The following is a 20,261-nucleotide window of genomic DNA, read 5'->3' as shown; positions in this document are numbered from 1 at the left end:
AAATAAATTATAAAACTTATTAGACAATTGGGACAAGGTTAGGTGAACAGACAATAGCTAGTGTATTTAAAGATAAATACAGAGATTTTTTTAAAATCAAATTGATGTGTTATAAAGACAAAGACACAAAATCAGGTTAGATTCTGGAAAAAGCTTCTTCTTAACGTGCCCTATCAAGTCCCCTTGACGTTGGCGATTAACATGGCGAAACTGTCTTTGTCTTGAGCTATTCTAAAGAGTTGCTCAGCTTTCCTCATTCCTGTCCACTCCCTGATATTTTTCAACCAAGAGACCTGCTTTCTACCAATTCCTCTGCGTCCTTCGATTTTACCCATCATAATAAGTTGAAGAATATTATATCGGTCTCCTCTTACTACGTGTCCAAAATAGGCCATCTTTCTACATTTGATGTTATCAAGCAGCTCGCGAGCAGCATTTGCTCTCTCAAGGACGGCCACATTTGTCAGCATAGCCGTCCATGGAATTTTTAGTATACGTCTGTGCAGCCACATTTCAAAGGCCTCCAGACCATTACTGGTGGATATTTTTAATGTCCATGCTTCGACACCGTATAAGAGGACTGACCAAATGTAGCATTTAACCATGCGCTTTCGAAGTTGAAGTTGCAAGTTATCATTACAGAAGAATGACTTCATTTTTAAAAATGTCGTGCGGGCTATCTCGATTCTACGTTTTATCTCTTGATCTGGATCTAGTTGTTCAGTAATATGGCAACCAAGATAATTAAAACTGGACACTCTTTGAATTATATGACCATCAACATATAATCGTGCATCTTGATGTGCTAAACGGCTAAACACCATGTGTTTTGTTTTTAAACAGTTTATGTTTAGGCCAAACTCTCTTCCCACTGTATCAATGGCATTTAAAAGGCATTGTAATACATTCATGTCATCACTTAAAATAACTGTATCGTCTGCATATCTGATTGTATTTATCAGAATTCCATTAACTTTCACGCCCCATTCCAAATTATGCAGCGCTTCTTTAAATATTCTATCTGAATATAAATTAAATAACAGTGGGGATAGTATACAACCCTGTCTGACACCTCTTTGTATTTTACATATTTCTGTTGATTTTCCGTTTATGCGAGCTGTCGCTGTTTGACGCCAGTATAACTTTTCTATGAATCGTATGTCTTGACTATCAATTCCTTTATCTTTTAATATTGTGATTAATTTGTGATGCTGTACTCGATCAAAGGCCTTTTCATAGTCAATAAATACAGCAAAGACGTCTTTCCTTTCTCGACATTTATGCAGTAATACATTTAGTGCAAAGAGGGCGTCCCGAATTCCCAGTCCATTTCTGAAGCCAAATTGTGTTTCATCCTGGTCTTCTTCACATTTATCTCTGATTCTACTGTGGATGATGCGTAGAAATATTTTCAAAGTGTGGCTCATAAGGCTTATCATTCTATAATCGCTACAGTTTTTCGGACGTTGTTTTTTTTTGGTAGTGTTATGAATTCGGACTTTAACCAATCTTCAGGGATATCACCAGTCGAATAAACATCATTGAAAAGCTTGACCAGTATTCCAATGTTTTCCTCATTTATAAGCTTTAACATCTCTGTCGGTATGTTATCAGGGCCAACGGCTTTCTTGTTCTTTGCTAACTTTATAGCATGCAGTATTTCTGATTTTAGTATTTCTGGTCCTTCACCTTTAACTAAAGTCTCCAGTTCTTCGGGTCTATCATCATTATACAGTTCACTTATATAATTACACCAGGTTGTTCGAATTTCATGGAAAAAACTAAAAATATAAAATTCTTTGAAGTATTGAACCACAGTACTTTTAAAAGCGTGGCAATGTGTTATCAGTACTTGTACATCGTACAGCAAGTATCGTAATTATTTGTTTTATGTTTAGTGTTAAAGTTTACTTTACTAAAATAATAAATTGAAAACAATTAATTTTTACATCTCTTCTGAACGATAAAAATTCGTTTTCCAACTATGTATAACAAATATTCTGACCACCCACATACTACACCTGTTCTATAGTTCATACGATTATAACATTGACAAGAATAATGAGCGACTAATTAATCACACGGTGTAAATAGTATTTCTTTGATTAGGATGAGTAATCAGATTGCGACATTGTGGTTGGTGTCTTCTGTATATCAAGTAACTAACTGAATACCTGTTTCAGTCAATAATCTGCGTGGGATAGACATCATTCTGTCGAATGACCTTTCGAAATTATTTACTATTTTTGATACCCACACGTAATTTTGATACCCAAATAAAATTATTCTGAGTGTTTTTTTATTAATTGAATATTTAATATAGTGTCACTCGATTGACATTTTTTAATTATTACATATTATACTACTGGGTGAAATGATGACTTGTCGTGAGACGCCTGGCAGCTGTGAAATGTATTTTGTGTAGAAAAAATTTATGGAAGAACGGTTTAAAAGCAAAATATTAATAAACAAAATATTCGTTTTTTAAGCGTGAATCTTTATATAAAAATATACCAAATGTTCAATACCGAAATTTCTTTTTTGAATGATGATAATAAAAAACATTTTCTTAATATTGTTCTGAAGCTATTTTCTTGTGGCATTTTAAATTAATTTATATTTAAATGGGAATAAGCCACAATTAAAGGTTAAAATACGTTTATTGACGTTTCAATTTCCACTTCGGAAATCGTTCTCAAAATACAAACATTAATTTACTATGTTTGTATTTTGAGAACGATTTCCGAAGTGGAAATTGAAACGTCAATAAACGTATTTTAACCTTTAATTGTGGCTTATTCCCATTTAAATAGTAATTAAAAAACATTTTATTAAAAAATAATTTTAAGAAGCTTTTTACTTTATAGCTTATAAACATTTATAATAACTTTGATATTTTTACGCCACTTGCTTATATGTAGGCACAATGAAAAGCTGATGAAAAAACACACTTTCCAAAAAAACAGAACCTTCTATCACCAATAGGAACCAAGATAGCATTTTATTCTTAAAATCATCATTTTATTTATTATCCAACTTATGGAGAGCATATACAGTTAAGTTATAAAAAGTTATCACTTTTTCATTATCATTATCAAATAATGGTACTTATAAAATACGCCACGGAAAAGTAGAGGGGAGGAATGTCCGAGCGCCGTGTTTTTTTAGATTGTAACTTCAAATTAAAGCGCGCTGACAAAATTTGCAATATTTCAGCTTTTAGGGAACGTAGAACCTTCATTGTTGCTTCATTTCTAGTGGGGTAGCTCAACAAAGTAATAAAAATTGGGCTATTTTCACCTTTCGAAAAATTACGAAAAAATAAATTAATTAAATTGTTCCATAAAAAAGTTATTGAATTTTACTTTTATTTCGTTAGAAATTTTAAAGTGTATATTATTTATATAAATATACAATAATAATTATAAATTAATAAAATATATTTTATTCTTTTATTTAATTTTATAGTTTTTTTCTTTCAAAAAAATATTTCATTTTATTATAATTGCATTTAATGAATATAAGAAGCTAACAAATATCAATAATAGTGTTATAGTTGACCCGTCCACTTTTCCGTGGTGCTATTTTACTAGTATCATCATTTTAACAGGTTATAACTTTTTACTCCTTCTCGGTATATACCATCTATATAATCATCATAAAATTTAGATCCTCATTTATGATTTGTTCAATACTCAGCTCTTATAGTTAATAAATAATAATATATGTTTGGGAAAGTATTTAGTATTTATTTACATATTTTACATTTAATATTTTTGTGACTGTACTATAATATGATCTTATTTATATGGTATATTCAAACTACTTATTTGATTTAAAAGAAATTATTTTCTATTATTCAGTAAAATCTCATTGTCAAACTGGCTAGCACATGTGTCTATTTTTAAGTTCAAAGAATCGACTTCTCTTTGTTATTTTGGGTCACTTCCTTGCAAACCATAGAAAACACTGTAAAGTATCATATTACTGTGACCATTAAGTTAGATTATCGCCATTCAAAAGTGCCATACAATAGAGTTGATTTATGGGATGCACTTGCCCCACGAACCGTTGACCACCCCTTAGGAGGTGTAGGTGCAGATTTTTTATCCGTACAAATGCGTATACTTCTTATCGAGACAGCGAATAAAACGCATCCAGTTGACTGGGACGTCCCTTTTTTGTACCTCTGTCGGCGTCGCGACGGGCAAATATAACAATACTCCACTGGCTACTATTAAAACACTAAATATTTGCTATTTTCGCTAATTTATTCACAATCAGAATATTGCATTTTTTCTTCCATTATTATTTCTAATTTCATTTAACCAGCGACCTCTAGTTTTACACAAAACAATATAAATGTTTATAAGCTAAAAAGTCAGCCCTTTTTCAAACTGTTTTTTAATATTAAATTTAATAAAATTTTGCAGTTTTTTTAATATGCTTTTAAAAATAAACACTTATACAACCGATTTCGATCTACAAAATACCTTTGGAGTGACTGTCTGGACAAGTATAGTTATTTAAATAATCGCTTTCCAGGATAAGCAAACTTAATAACTATTTGGTCGATTTATTTGAAATATAGCACACTTAATAAAATATAGCACTTATTAGGTGTCACAATTTTGAGTAGTTATGTTACCTGCCTTTATGCAAAAAGCAAAGTTATTAATATATATAAATTACTGCAAAATTAAGGGTTTTTGCAACTATCTTGGTGAATTATTTATGTATTTTAATTTAGAAACTCGCAAAATGAAAAATTTTTAGGGTCTATAATTTTTATTTGAACCATTTTTCTCTAAACTGCATAAGAAACGTTTTATAGTCAAAACAATGATTTTTTCACTTTTTAAGATTGTTTAAAACAAAAAGAAAAGCCAAATCAGCTGTACGTCTTCACGGATTTTTCATCAGCTATCCCTCGTATACTTTTTAGAACCTTCAAATCTATCTATATAAAAGGCTATGACGACAAGTCACGACGTTTGTCTAGTAAACTAACGACGCCATCTAGGAAAGAAATCTAAAGTACCACCATTTGATATTTCAATCATATTTTGTTCTTGAAACAATACGTTTAATGAATACTGTATTAATTACATATTAATATAATTAATAATTAATTTTAGTAATATTTTTAAGGTAGAATTTAATACAAAATAATTGAAAGCTTTATGTTAGTTTAGATTTAAAATTCTAACGCCATCTGAACAAAGAAATCTGAACTACTGACATTTCAACCTATGAGTCAATCATATTTTGTTTTTGAAATGATAGGTTTAATTAATAAATACAAAAAATTTTAATTAGATATTAATATAATTAATAAATAATATTATTAATATTTTTAGGATACGATTTAATACAAAACAATTTAAAGTTTTATGTTAGTTTAGATTTAAAATTCTAGAGTCACCTAGGAAAGAAATCTGAACAGATAAACTGACAGAGCAAAAAAATTAAAATTATCTGACATATAAAATACAAAATATTCATTTGCCAAATAAAGTACTGAATAAAAAGTTATCTGGAAAATAAATTGTGTTTATTGTAGTTCGTTATTATGTTGTAGGTTATCGCGAAATCAAAAATATGACCTAAATATTGTTGTTTAGTAAAGGTAAAGAGATATGGATATTAAAATATTTAATGAAATCGGAGAGTATGATCAGTGTGATGTTTAATGTTTATAAACTTAGTGCGAGAATATAATATTTGATGCAGAATTTAACATTTTAATTTTTGTTATGATAAATACTTTTTTAAAAGGTTAAGATTAAGTAAACCGACAGTGATCTATATTCTAAGAAAATATTGTAAATAAATGTTAATAAATGATTATAAAAGTAGGTGTATACATATTTTCATTTACTTAGTTTAGGAATTCAATATTTTAATATTGTTTGAAATTAAAAAATGGATTAATTAAGCTTTTTCAAGAGATATTGGTGCTATTGATTCAATAGTAGTAGTATCGGATTCCAAAATGAAAAATATGCACATAGTACCTAGGTTGTCAGATTCTTTTAATAATTATAAAATACATTCAATTATATATAAAAAAGACAGTAAGTATACAAAAAATAGCCAAAGTGTAGTAGAAAATTTTCAAAACTCAATAAATCTTCTATATAATCTTCACAGTCAGGCAGATTCTTGGGAAAACGAACTTGAGTTCGGAGTCGACACCCACCACATATTGGTGGATTTCAAAGCCGCATACGACTCAGTCAACAGACAAAAACTTCTACAGGCTATGGTGGAATTTCAAATGCCGCTTTATCTTGTTCAACTAATGGAACTTACACTCACGGGCTTAGAAAGTGTAGTCAGAATCCAAAACGACTTTTCAAGACCCGGACTGAGACAGGGAGATGGACTGTCGTGTCTCTTATTTAACCTTGCACTAGAAAAAGTCAAGAGATTAAATCCCAACGTCTAAGATGGGCTGGCCATGTCCATAGACTCCCTAATAACCGCCTTGCCAAGCTAATATGGGAGGAAGCCTCCACAGAAAGAAGGCCCTTAGGACGTCCACGAATGCGATGAAGAGACAATATATGGTCAGATCTAAGAACAATGGGCTACCCACTGACCCAACTATTATGGACGACCGTTCAAGATGGAAGCAAGTTGTGCAGTCAGCCAAAACCCACCCCGGGTTGTAGTGCTACGAGAAGAAGAAGAAGGCTAGAAAAAGTAATTCGATAGTGTCATATTAATACGAATGGCACCATTTAATAAATCTGTACAAGTGGTCATGCAGATGACATAGACATTATTGCTAGGTCCACAGAATCTCTGATCAAAGCATTTCGATCACTAAGGGCGTCTGCACTGAGAATGGGATTAAAAATAAACGCACAGAAAATCAAGTATATGTATTGTACTAGATCAGGCAACCAGATACCTAGACTATTAATTGATGATCTGGAACTGGAAGGTGTGGACACCTTCGTCTACCTGGACTCGCTGCTGACCAAAGACAACAATGTCAGCGAAGAAATTAAAAGAAGAATAGTGCTTGCCAATAAGTACTGTTATGGCTTGAGGAAACAGATGGCCCCAAAACTACCCAGAAAAATTAAAGTTACCATATATAAAACACTAATAAGGCCAGTGTTAACATACGGGTCAGAAACGTGGTCACTTACACAGAACGACCAAGAATTGCTTAAACGTTTCGAGAGAAAAATTCTAAGGAAAATATATGAAATATATGAGTTCAAGAACAGGGTTTGTGGCGTAGGCGCTACAACTTTGAGTTATACAGAAGCTTTGGGGAACCTGACGTTGTAAAATGTATTAAATTAGCACGCCTTCGATGGATAGGACATGTAATTAGGCGCTTTGAAGATGCAACGATCAGAAAAATTTTCGACCGAAGAGGACCAGTGGAAAGACGAGCCAGAGGAAGACCAAAACTTAGGTATCAAGATAACATAGAGGATAATCTAAAATCCATCGGAGTTAAAGCATTGAGAAGAGTTGCCAGAGACAGGGGCGAATGGAAGATTGTTCTGAAGTAGGCTTTGGCTCATAACGAGCTGTAATGCCACTGATGATGATGAATATATGGAATATTGATTTTAAACTCTGACAATCTGGTGACACTTCTTGGATATATTTTTCTAGGTACCTACCAGATAGGAATAAATAATTCTGTATTTTTGATAAGAAGTTTAAATGGAGATAATAGAAATGGGTTTTTACAAGGAGATTCTGATTATAAAGTAAAGCCATTTTTAAGAAGTCGACTAAACAATCCAATTTCTATAATGAATTTCATATTAGAACCAGATTTGCAACATAACTTTTTATGTATGGAAGAGAAGGTTTAGGTACTATTTCATGTAGTGAAAGTGGCTGTAAGGTTGAGAAGATTCTACCGTTCTAATCTACAGCAACATTCTACGAGTATAACCTAGCGTAAGATCAAAGTTAAGACAATTTTGAAGATGAATTGCTAAATGAAGATATTACTGAACTTTTTGAAGTTGAAGATGTTTGAGCTAACCTTATATAATAATTTAGTGTTATGGAAAAACCTAAGAAGAATCATTAAACATGTATTATTTTTTTATTTGTTATTAAATTTTTCTTCACATAATTATATTTATTCCTGTCACGACAAATTGTATAATCAAAAAAAATATCAAACCATTATTATGATTTCTTTGACAATTAATTAAATGTTGGTGTGTTCCGAAATAAATTTTACTTTTATCTTACAGATAAGTAACCGCAACATAGTTTGACGTCAAAAGACGTCTACATTTTATTTTATAAATAAATGTCTATCCTTCAGATAACTATTTGTCAGATAGGACATTTTTTATCTGGAGATAAAAAGTCCGGACCTTTCATGCAAAAAGTTTATTTTAAAAATTTAATTTTTAATTCTTTTGAAAATTTTGTTGATCCTAAAAAAGTGGCTACGAATTTGGTGATCGGTAAAAAATATAATACAAAACTCGAGCTTTCCCATCAAATTAATTGCCAAAATAGAATTACGCTGGTTTTATATAAGTAGGTCAATTTCATAAGACGACTTTACGCAAAAAGTTCAGAGACTTTCCAAAAGTGACGTATTTGTTATGAAAGTTGTACAACAGATTAGAATATTGTTCTGTTGTCGTCCTAGCCTTAAATAGGAGGAAGATAGAAAAAATTAAGTGGTGTGATTGGAGATGCAATTGATTGGATCCCCCGTCGCAGGGTGACAAGCAAAATCACGGGTTTTAAAATAAATGTTGACTGTAAATCTAAAAACATGTGGTTTGATTACTTACTTTCAGTATTTACATAAAAGTATATATGTATTTGCTTATATTTTAAATATTTTCTGTTTCCGAACAAACAGTAACTCATAAAACAGCATATTGAGAGCTTATCTCGAAACAAGGCAATACATAACAGTATATGGTTTGAAATATATAAGTTTATTCTGTTACACTGAAATAGAACACCTTGTATATATCTAACCAAGATCAGCGTGTAACCGGTACTAATCTCTATATGGCATTTAAACGATTTTTAAATGAGAATTTAGAAATTAAAATTTAGTAAATAATAGTCATAATAATACCTGTCTGTTTTCTATCCATTTCTCGTGGTTGTATATGAAGTGGCCTCCAAGTTCAACAGGAAGCTGAGATAAATCCACGAACTTGTTCAAGCGGGATCTCGGTATAAATGTGACCTGAAAAAACGTTTAATTAATTGCAAACCTCTTTTTGCATTTACCGGAATCAGAGGAGGTCGATGTGTAATTTTTGGCATTCCATTCTTCATTTACAAAGCGGGTCTTGAAAATCTACTTATTTAAACGCTATAAAGAATAATGTGTTGAATTAATACGTTGATAACTGAGAGATTATTTAAATAAAATAGATAATATTATTAAATTAATAGAAAGGTTACAATTAGGTTGCTACAAAAATTTCAGAATAAGAGATTATAATTATCACAAGAAATTTATGAAATTGTTAAAGCACACCTGAATAAACAGCAGCAATATCTAACCAAATACAGCTACCACAAATTAAGTAAAGTAAATAAATCAGGATGTAAGTAAATAAAAGAAACACTAGAGAGCGTAAAGGAAGACCTAGAAAAAAATGGACTGAAGAAATCAAAAAAATGTGCGAGAGAGAGAGACTTGGATGAACAGAGGACAGAAGCCGCGCTAGAGGTATAACTATAAATAGTTATAGAGGTATAGCTAGAGGGGTGAACATGTCTCACAGGCTGGGTTTAATTAAATTGCTGGCTTGCTTAAATGGCACAACTCATTTCGTCGGTATACTGCCAAAATTGACCAAGTCATGTTTAGGTAGTTTCGAGAAAATGAAAGTTAAATTTTAGAAGTAACAAAAAATCGAACATAATAACTACCTAGTTTTTAAAATTTTATGTTCGTGGATTTAGTCATCCAGAAGAAAATAGTGTAGTTGGTAATAAAATAGCTCTTATCAAAAACTAATAAAAATGCAATAAAATTAACTTGGTCAATTTTGATGTAAGATAAAATTAACCAATATGACTTGGACATGACATAACTTTAGCAAAAGGAACGTAATTATCGATTAAAATAACAATAAAATAGTTTCTGTAATATAGACTTTTATTAGTTACATACAATAACATTAATTAACATCGATATTGCTATCTGAATCTGACACTGTTGGTTCTGGAACTCTATCAAGCGCTGTATTATTCACAGGCAAAGACCTGTACCAATCATGACATTCAAGCGGAGTTATGTTACTTGTTACGAGTTAAAGCAAACAGTTTTTCTTCTTTTTTTGTAATTGGTAACAACGACTTAGATAATGACTATAGATATATCACAGTTGCTGTTGGTTTTCCTTTTCCGGCTACCCGAAGAACATGAAACTCAGTCCCTGAGGATCTGTATTTAAAGAAAATACAACTTGGATTGGCCTTTTCATACCTCATACATTTAATTTTTAGCCATTCAACTTTTTTGCCTTTTTCATCTTTGCTTTTGTTTTTAATTAAGGTACTTGCGAGAGATTTTAAGTCCATGAATTCAAAAAATCTTATCAGAAAACGTTTAAAAGGTCGTTGTGTGTAAAGATGCATACATTTTTCATTGCTCTTTCGAGCCCACCTCCATGTATGTGTTCTCTTTTTCCAAAAAATAATGTTGTAAAATATACAGAAAGAGGGCAGAAATAAATTGATTTCGGTTCTGTCCACTGCAGCTGTCAAAAAAAATACTAATTTCTTTTATAGTAGTTTGAATACTTTTAATCAGGAGAGTAAGTCCCTATTTTACAACTTCACTGTTCCCTATGAACATTTAATTCTGTTCAAGAAAAACAATAAGCTTTATTGGGATTCTCAGCTTCATAAATAGTCAAATAACTTCCTTGTGTGTAGGCATATAACCATATAACTTCCTTGTATAATACATTTGAGAAACGTCGGAAGTTGGAATATTCAAAACGCTTTGTAGATCAAATGTTGCACTTATAAAAGTGATATCTGTATTTGCTCTAAACTTGTCATTGTACTTGAGTTGATTTGCTTCACCACGCCACCGCGCAATATGAGCTGAGTAATCTTCATCTGATATTAATTTCGTTTTGTATTTCTCGCATACTTCACAAAGATCATTTTCAGGGTGAAAGAAAGATAAATTAAATTCTTGCATTTATTGACGTATAAGTCATCATCATTGAATCTTCGCTTATCCACTGCTGGACATAGATCTCCCTCATAATTTTCCATCTATTTCGATCTTGTGCCTCTTGCATCCACTTCCTATGACAACGTTTTAGATCGTCAGTCCAACGTGTTGGTGGACGACCTCTGCTTCGGTAGGCATCATCTCTTGGTCTCCATTCCAGTATCCGCTTTTTCCATCTATTATCTGTCATTCGAGCCACGTGACCTGCCCAGTTCCATTTCAGTGTTGCTACTCTCTCTACTGCATCAGCCACTCCTGTTCTTTGTCGTAGCTGGCGATTTGGGATCTTGTCTCGTAGTGAAACGCCCAACATAGCACGCTCCATCGCGCTTTGATACACATGGATTTTTTGAACTGTTCTCCTTGTCATGGTCAACGTTTCCGCACCGTAAGTTAACACTGGCAAAACACACTGATTAAACGTTTTTTTTTAAGGCATATTGGTATATCAGACGATTTGAAAATATGGTTCAGCTTGCCGAAGGCTGCCCAAGTCAGTCTTATACGACGGAGAAGCTCAACAGTTTGGTTATCTTTTCCTATGCGAATCTCATGACCTAGGTATTTATAGGTCATTACCTGGTCTATAGATCTTGTTCCTACGCATATATCTTCGCTGACTACAAGATTTGTCATCATCTGGGTTATAGATATATTTATTTTCAATCCCCCTTCTAGCGAGGAAGGGTAGAGCTGATTTAAAAGTTCTTTGGCCTCATCTATTCTATCAGCTATTAGTACAATATCATCTGCAAACCTTAGATGGCTAAGCTTTTCTCCGTTTATGTTTATGCCCTTGTCGGCCAGTTTTGCCCTTTTACATATATATTCCAAAAGCGTAGTGAACAGTTTCGGCGATATGGTGTCCCCCTGGCGTATTCCACGTTGTATCGGGAATTTCTGGGTTTGACGATCACCCACTCTAACACTGGCTGTTGCGTTTTGGTATATGGTATAAGTCATACATCCTTGAAATTGATCAGCTTGAATCTAGATATTGGCGCTTTGAAGATTGTCTGCAATAATGGGAATCCATTGTAGGAAAGCTGGCAATATGTTCTCTTACTATTACAATCACGTCTTCGGGTGTTTTGTTTGACAGAATATGATGACCCCTGCTATCTGAAGTATCAAACAATCCATGTTTGCTTCCTTTAAAGCTGTGTTCATAGGTCCGTGACCAATGCAAAGAGTTTTAAGAAAGAATACTTTGCAAACTTGAATTCTTTTCTCATTCTTCTGGAAATAATCTTTTCTAGACGTTCCCTTCTTAATTCCTCTTCCAGTACAGACCATTCGATATTTTGGCTTAGTCCACGAAACACAAGATAAAATGCAGTCCCTTCGCCTTTGGTACTGCAACTTCCAAAAGCTTGTACAGAGCTTGTCACGTTCTTCTTCAGAAAAACTCGTTGAACATTGAAACTTACAGTTTTGGCAGTTGACCTTTTGTGGTTTTTTTGGACCTTTAATGTCAGTTTTGCTTATGTAGGGTTTACATAACGATCTGTTCTGTTTGGTAATATTCTTCATCCATTTTTCGAATTAGCTATTATCTATCTTGTTTTTTTTACTAATATTTTATCCTCGTTATTTTCATCTTCACTTGCAATGTAATTATCATCACTTTTTTTAGTTGAGTTTCATTTATTGAGTTTAGTTGGTTCTGAACAAAAGGAAAACTATAATTTTTTGTTAACAATATTTTTAAGTATTTCACTCGTAAATTTATATAAAACAGCGCCTTTGGCATAACTTAAAATACTTTATTAAAAATAAATCATATACATAGGTACAACAAAAAGCATATCTAACTTATAACCTAACCTTTGGTAAATATCAATCATTACGCACCTGTAATATTTACTGAACTTTCATTTGTTGCACATAAGGAGGCTATGTATTTCCCCTGGAACACATATTTTGTTAATTTTATTTGCGTTATAACAATGATTTTGTCAAATGAGATTGGTGCTATTTGAACAGAACTGCAGTTAGCACATCTACGGTAAGTGCCTTTGATGATCATTTTGGACCACTTAAATTCCCATTTTTTGGAATATAAAACATCCAAATAGTCCTTCTTATTATTTACTTCTGGCACTAGATTACTATCAGATAAGTATATGTAGGTTTTTGTATTACTTCTTACAAATCTCTCCAACAGAATAATCTGGATTTAAAATTGAATTGTCAGAATCTTCGGCATCGCTTTCTGGGAAATCGAAAGTTGAATGAGTTTGTTGATGATATTCAGGTTTATTTGATGTTAAAGCAGTATTTGAGCTTGAACTAAAAGCAATATTTATGCTTGAATTAGATCCAGTGATACACTTAGCCAAACAGGGTACAAGTGAAATATTTTTTTCTGCATCGGATTCGCCTACATAGTTCGACAGGCAATAATTATTATCATAGGTATCATCCATGCTTTTATTTACAAACTCTTTTAGTTATTCTTAGTGAGAAGCGATTGCGATCTTTTCGTATTTTCGTTCATTTGAACGAAATAGGTTAGATGTGTTGGGTGAATAGATAGAAATAAATTTTAGAAATCAATAATATTTACTCTTTATTATTACAAAATGTTTCATCACTACACTTTTTATTATCCCATATTTCAATGAATGGACTAATGAAAACTAGAATAAACTGCTATAATAATACCACCGGTGAAGTATCCTACACAAATGCTCACTGGTAGCTATCTTTACCACTCAACAACCTTCGGATTAGTGTAGGCATACGCCAGTCTTATGATGTCTAATTTCACCAAAGATCGCAACTTTACTGTTTGTGCTTACGGATAGTACTCATTGCTATAGGTTAAAAAAATAGTATTTAACGACAGTGGTAAATAAAGCTACCACTGACACCCAAAGGATTAAGAACGCTAGATAAAGGTAAATTGATGAAAAGTGGGACAAAACCAAAACTCACTAAAATATAAAACTGAGATAATTGATTATCTTAAATGAATTCACTGAACTGAAAACAATCCAGTATGGTAAAATCATTATTGTAATTAAACGATTTAGATAAAATAAAGATTTATAAATCACTACTTTGTATGAGGCCCCAGTCTTTAAATATACTAATTATTGTAATAAAAACAAAACAAAACGTATTCTGCAATCATTGACATCTGTAATATAAGCTATACGGAATTTAATCAAGAATAAAAGTAACGAGTACGAGTAATTTGATACAAAGTATAGATTTACAACGCAAAACGCAATGATAATTCACTATATGTCGCTTATTGTTATTCTTGATTTTAATTGACACAATGTGTGTTTATTTATAAATAAGTTACATATAGCGGTATTTTCTTTCTTCTAAAACTATGCGTTCATTCCAAACACTAGCAAACTGGCAATCATCAACAATATGCTTAGTATGGCATCAACGACTGGTTAAGTCTTACTTCTTCTCCTAAAATAAAACACGGAAAGCTTTTGTAATCAAAACTGAAAGTGCGAATTGCCATGAAGGTTGCCAACCTTCTTAGAGGAGATGGCACATGAAGAAGAAGAAATAGATAACACTTTTATACCTTAATATTGGGTCCGAGGTAGAATAATCTTGTTTTTTCTGTATTTTTCGTATTCGGTACAACCTCCCTTTCTTTTTCATTCTTTTTTTATAATTTACTTTTGGAATCTGAAAATGGATTTCCATTCGTCACCTTTCTAATTATTTAAATTCTAAATTGGCTGCAGTATGAGCAGTTTATACCGGTACTACGTAAAAAACTATTACTATACATGAAGTAGTAATTAAAGTGTTAAAACAACAAGTGTTGGTTGTTTTATTACTAAAAGTTTTGATCCTAAAAGTTAGAACGCGAATTAAACAATAAGTGCCCTATTCTCAAAAAAATGCAGAATTCACGATGTAATTTAACTTTGGATTTAGACATAAGATACTGATTTTTTCAAGCATATGTGCACTCATTTCGATATGGCGTAAAAACGTAGATTTAAATATTAGAACCGGTTCTAATGAACTGTTTTGAATGATCTTAATCCTATGACAGATAAAAAGTGGCTACCCCATAAATTTCCAAAAATAAAAATTCATTGGAAGTTTTATGCACTGTTTCATATTGTATACTCAACATCTTTCATTTTTAAATCAAAAAATGGCCATTACTGCTTGATTCCTTACGCATCCCGCATACGATTTGGAAGGGAAATGAACACATTTTGAATAAAAACTTGAAGAATACGTTCATATTCTTCACGAAGCATATTTTGAAGTTCTACAAGACTTTCTGGCTGTGCTGATTGACTTCTAACCCTACGATGAAGTTCATCCCAAAGATGATCGATGATATTGAGATCCGGGCTGCAGGCTGGCCATTCTGGAATATTAATTCCTACTTCTCCCAAGTAATTTGTCATGATTCTTTCAGTATGCGGCGGTGTATTATCATGCATAAAGACGAAATTGTCCCCAATAAATGGACCAAATGGAACCACTGCTACTGCTAAAACATCCTCTATATACCGGTGAGCATTCAGGGGGCCATTGATGAAAATAAATCCAGTTTGAGCTTCAAATGAGATTCCATCCCAAACCATGACACCACCACCGCCAAACTTTCTTCTCTGGTACATACAAGCTTGGGCATATCTTTCATTTCTTCGTCTCCAATCCATTTCTCGGCCATCGCCAGACTATAGACATAACCACGATTCATCAGTTAAGATAATTCGGCTCCAATCCTGTATATCCCAGTGTTGATGTTTAGCAAAAATTAATCGATTCCTACAGTGTCTGGGTTGTAATTAGAGAACAATGGCCGGCCGTATTACCAATAGTCCTCTTTCATTGAGGCGTCTTCTATCCCTTCTCTCACTTACATTTACATTTCGAACCTCCTTCAGACGGTTTCTCGCAGCAATTGCAGTGGAATGGCGATTTCTAAAAAGTTCCATCACAACAAAACAATCATCTCTTTGCGAAGTAACTCTTCTACGATCGGAACCAGGTCGACGTGAGTATGTAACAGTCTCAATAAAGCGATAGAAAGCTCTCCGTACTGTAGTTCTCGGAATAACTAAAATTTCGGATACATAAACTTGACTTCTTCAGTCTTGTATCAATGCAATAATTCCAGTTACATTTACTGTAAATAACACATCTTAATTATTCACTTAGTCGAAATCCACGTTTTAAAAATGAAATTACTGTTTAAATAAATGTTTTCAACTTAGAAGATAAACAGTGACTACAGAAGACAACAACATAAACGTCAAAACTGCCAAAAACAAGCATACATGATCGCAATAAATATTTAAATTGCGACGCGATTTGAAACAGTGCATAAAACTTTCAATGAATTTTTATTTTCGAAAATTTATAGGGTGGCCAGTTTTTTTGCCGTTAAATATATTTACGAAATCAAAATTTTGGTAGAACATTTTGTTCAACTTTACTTCTTGCAAACAATATGCTTACCTGTTTATCGTTTGATGAGGAAGTACAGTTTTCAACTCTTTGCTTGTCCCAAAAAGCGTCAGGTCTGAGAACTATCAACTTTGATAGTTCTTCCGGTACGAAGACTGCATTGACTTGCCGAATACATGACCTTGCAACTTTCCAAGGTCCTTTTCTGGCGTCTATTAAAACCGTTAATCCTCTCGATCGACTAGTTTTGCTGTAACAAATTATTTGTATCAAGAATTGGCGATAACTGTTGTTTTAGTTAAGGATGTTTTATTCATTTAATATAGTCTGATTTATTAACTTTTTTGTGCATTTAGTTTATGTCTAACTAGGATCCTTTAATTAAAACAGATTTATATTTCAGACTTCCTTATTCGAATCTGCCGTAAGGAATTTGCGAATGTAAACAAACGTAGAGGTAAGTACAATATATTACACTATTAAATACATACGTATTAATATGCATAATATGTATACATGATACATAATGTATGTATATATAATACAAGAAATATTGAAATAATTTTAAACTGTAATAAATTAGCATTGTATCCTAAAGTACTTGCTTCCTAATGGAGAGATACGGGTAACAATACACAGACAGTCCTTATAATAGGTATTTGCCTTGTACAGATTTATGTAAATGTATGGAACGATTGTATTGGTAGTATAAATATTATTATGATCTGCTTTGTTATAATTTTTGTTAATCCTAATTGAATTAAACTAGATCAAATAATTTCTCAGGGTTCTTTACTACACAATAAAATTTATTTTACTTTCAATTCGTGGCTTCTAGTATTTCCTGGATGCTGGCTTTCTTTAGGATAGACAAAGGGAATAAATAATATAACACAATTTATAATCTTTTAAAACAATCACCATTTATTTCAATATCATATATATATATATATATATATATATATATATATATATATAATAAGGATGATCAGGGAAACCAACAACATCAAAATAGATTGGTATCAAAAACCGACCCATTCTGGTAGATACCTTAACTACAACTCATACCATAATAATTCTACCAAAGTCAACTTAATCAAACAGATGAAAAATAGAGTAACAAAACTATCAGATCCTTCATTTCATACAAAAAACCTACAAATCCTACAGAAACTTTTTATTTCAAACGCTTATCCAACACCATTAGTTAATAAGATTTTGTTTAATACTATCCATGACGAAGATATTTCACCTTCCTTCGCGACTAACAATGCTGATCCTGATGTCTTAAGTGGGAACCCAGTCTCTGATACTCCTATAAACAAATATTTTTCATTACCATATTTCAAAGATATCACTCCGGGGTTAACAAGGATTCTGAAAAGTGTTGAAAATAGCTTTGGCAATAATAATAACAACATTAAACTTAATGTAGCTTGTAGATCAGCCCTAACAATTAATAATCTTTATTCTAAGATAAAAGATAAGACTCCCATAGATAGGCTTAGTAATATTGTCTACAACATTCCATGTCTCTCTTGCAACAATTCCTACATCGGTCAAACATCTCAATTATTGAAATCACGTATTACATTACACAAAAGTGATTCTCGACTTCACCCTGACCGTTGTGCATTAGCCAAACATGTCCATTCCACTGGTCATCTCATGGACTATACCAACACCACAATTCTCCACCGTGAGAACAATAAATCTAAAAGAGAGTTCATTGAAATGTCCTATATTTTTCTTAACGATTTCTCCATTAATGTTAAGAGTGACATCAAGAATCTAAGCGATATATACCACCTGTTACTTAAATCAGATACCAAGAACAATACTATATCACAGATTACTAATTTGACTGATATATCCATTAACAACTAACATACCTTTATAATTAATTTTCATTAACAAAAAAATATATAACATTCCCTTGCTTTTCTTAGATACGTCTCAATAAGATTCAATAATACATGAACAATAATATAATTAAATAAAGAAAATCAAAATAATATTTCCCTTTACTGGGATTTAAATTTATTCGTTTTTTACCAATGAACCTTAACGACATAAAGATTCATACCAATTACAATGAAGTTGTCAGCGCTTGCGTTCTGGCTTAAACAGAACCTCACTTTTAACTATTTAAAATCAAAATTTAGTTATTGCCGACATTTCAAAGAATTACCTCCTTTTAAATGTAGTTGCATTGGGTTTTTCGATTAACCTTGGGTAAGCCTTTACGTGTCAAGTTCGAAGCTACCATACATTTCAATTCTTATAAAAAAACTTTTTTTGCACATAGTAACAAAAAAACACCACTATGTTACTAGCAAAGTTTTTTAATATTCTAACTCTACAATTCTAAGTTACGGTAAGATCAATAATGTTTTAATAGATAATATATGGTAGCTAATTATAATTTATTCTCTTTCAGCCCTGAAGAAGCCAAATTAATTCTCTTTGGCGAAAACGTTCGGCGAAACAATTGATACACATTAGAGTATTTCTTGCAGATTTCCCCAATATTTAAGAGTTTACTATATATATATATATATATATATATATATATATATATATATATATATATATATATATATATATATATATATAACTATCAACATAAAAATTATATACACTGAATTATCTATTCCTCAGAGCAAAAGAAAACTTAATTATGTTATTTCCCTTTTAAAACCAATCTATTTAATTTACTGCAAAATTGTTCTCATTAACTTTCTCTAAAACAAACAAATTTTATTATATGCAAATTTTCTGACTTATGAATTCAATTCTTTTTTATCAATTGCTTTATGGTATGAGTTTAAATATAATATATGGTGTACATACAACGCTTATTTCACAAACAAATTGACTGACCTTTTTTTATCTTCTTTCTGCGATGTCTCACAACGGATACTGACTTAGTCTCCGGATTGTGTTCCCGAAATACTGTCCAATTTTCCAAAATACGTGTGGCTCTGCTTCCTCCCTTCAAAAACTGTTACACAATAAACAGCACTTGTTCAGTTTCTCTCCAAATAAAAAAAAAACACCTCCGACTCGTTTCACAATAATAATAATGGGACTCTTTCCGCGATGGTTATCTTGTACAAACTTTATATAACTTTTTTCTCTTTCTTACAGATTTAGGAGTCTTTTCGGACACAATGAGTTTGAGATTCTCGACCTGGGTCTCGATTCGTCTACAACTATTCTGCTCACCAACTTAAACTCACACACAAAAACGTATACTTCTTTGTCACACACTGTTCTCAAACTGGACTTCTTGTTCTGGATGTTAAAAACACAATAATTATTCCACACACTGTTCTTAAAGTGGGCTTCTCATTCTCGATCTTAAAAACACAATGATTCAAATCTTCTGGTTCAATGTTCAAGTCGACTGCCCTATTCTACTCCCCTAGTACTTTTGAGCCAATCAACATTAATTTATACAAATTCATCCCACTACCAAACTTCAAATTTTCCTAATTTTAAATTTCAAGAAATCAAGCGTGTTTACTGTAATTGGTTTTTCCCCCAATTAACAGGATATGATATCGACTATGTTTCTCTTGTTTTGCTACAGGCAAATGCCTCTTTGTAAAAGATA

General features: G+C 32.0%; 1 protein-coding gene across 1 annotated transcript in view; it reads right to left on the bottom strand.

The window, feature by feature from the left end:
* Positions 1-20,261, bottom strand: part of LOC140451278 (uncharacterized) — an 862,244-nt gene that overhangs the window by 801,138 nt on the left and 40,845 nt on the right. Inside the window, 2 exon segments of the mRNA XM_072545021.1 lie at positions 9,098-9,211; positions 16,694-16,892. Coding sequence (XP_072401122.1) covers positions 9,098-9,211; positions 16,694-16,892 — 313 coding nt within the window.

Source organism: Diabrotica undecimpunctata, chromosome 9 (genome assembly GCF_040954645.1).
Source record: "Diabrotica undecimpunctata isolate CICGRU chromosome 9, icDiaUnde3, whole genome shotgun sequence".
Lineage (NCBI taxonomy): Eukaryota > Metazoa > Arthropoda > Insecta > Coleoptera > Chrysomelidae > Diabrotica > Diabrotica undecimpunctata.
The sequence above is the reverse complement of the archived record's forward strand: the minus strand, read 5'-3'. Positions and strand labels throughout refer to the sequence as shown.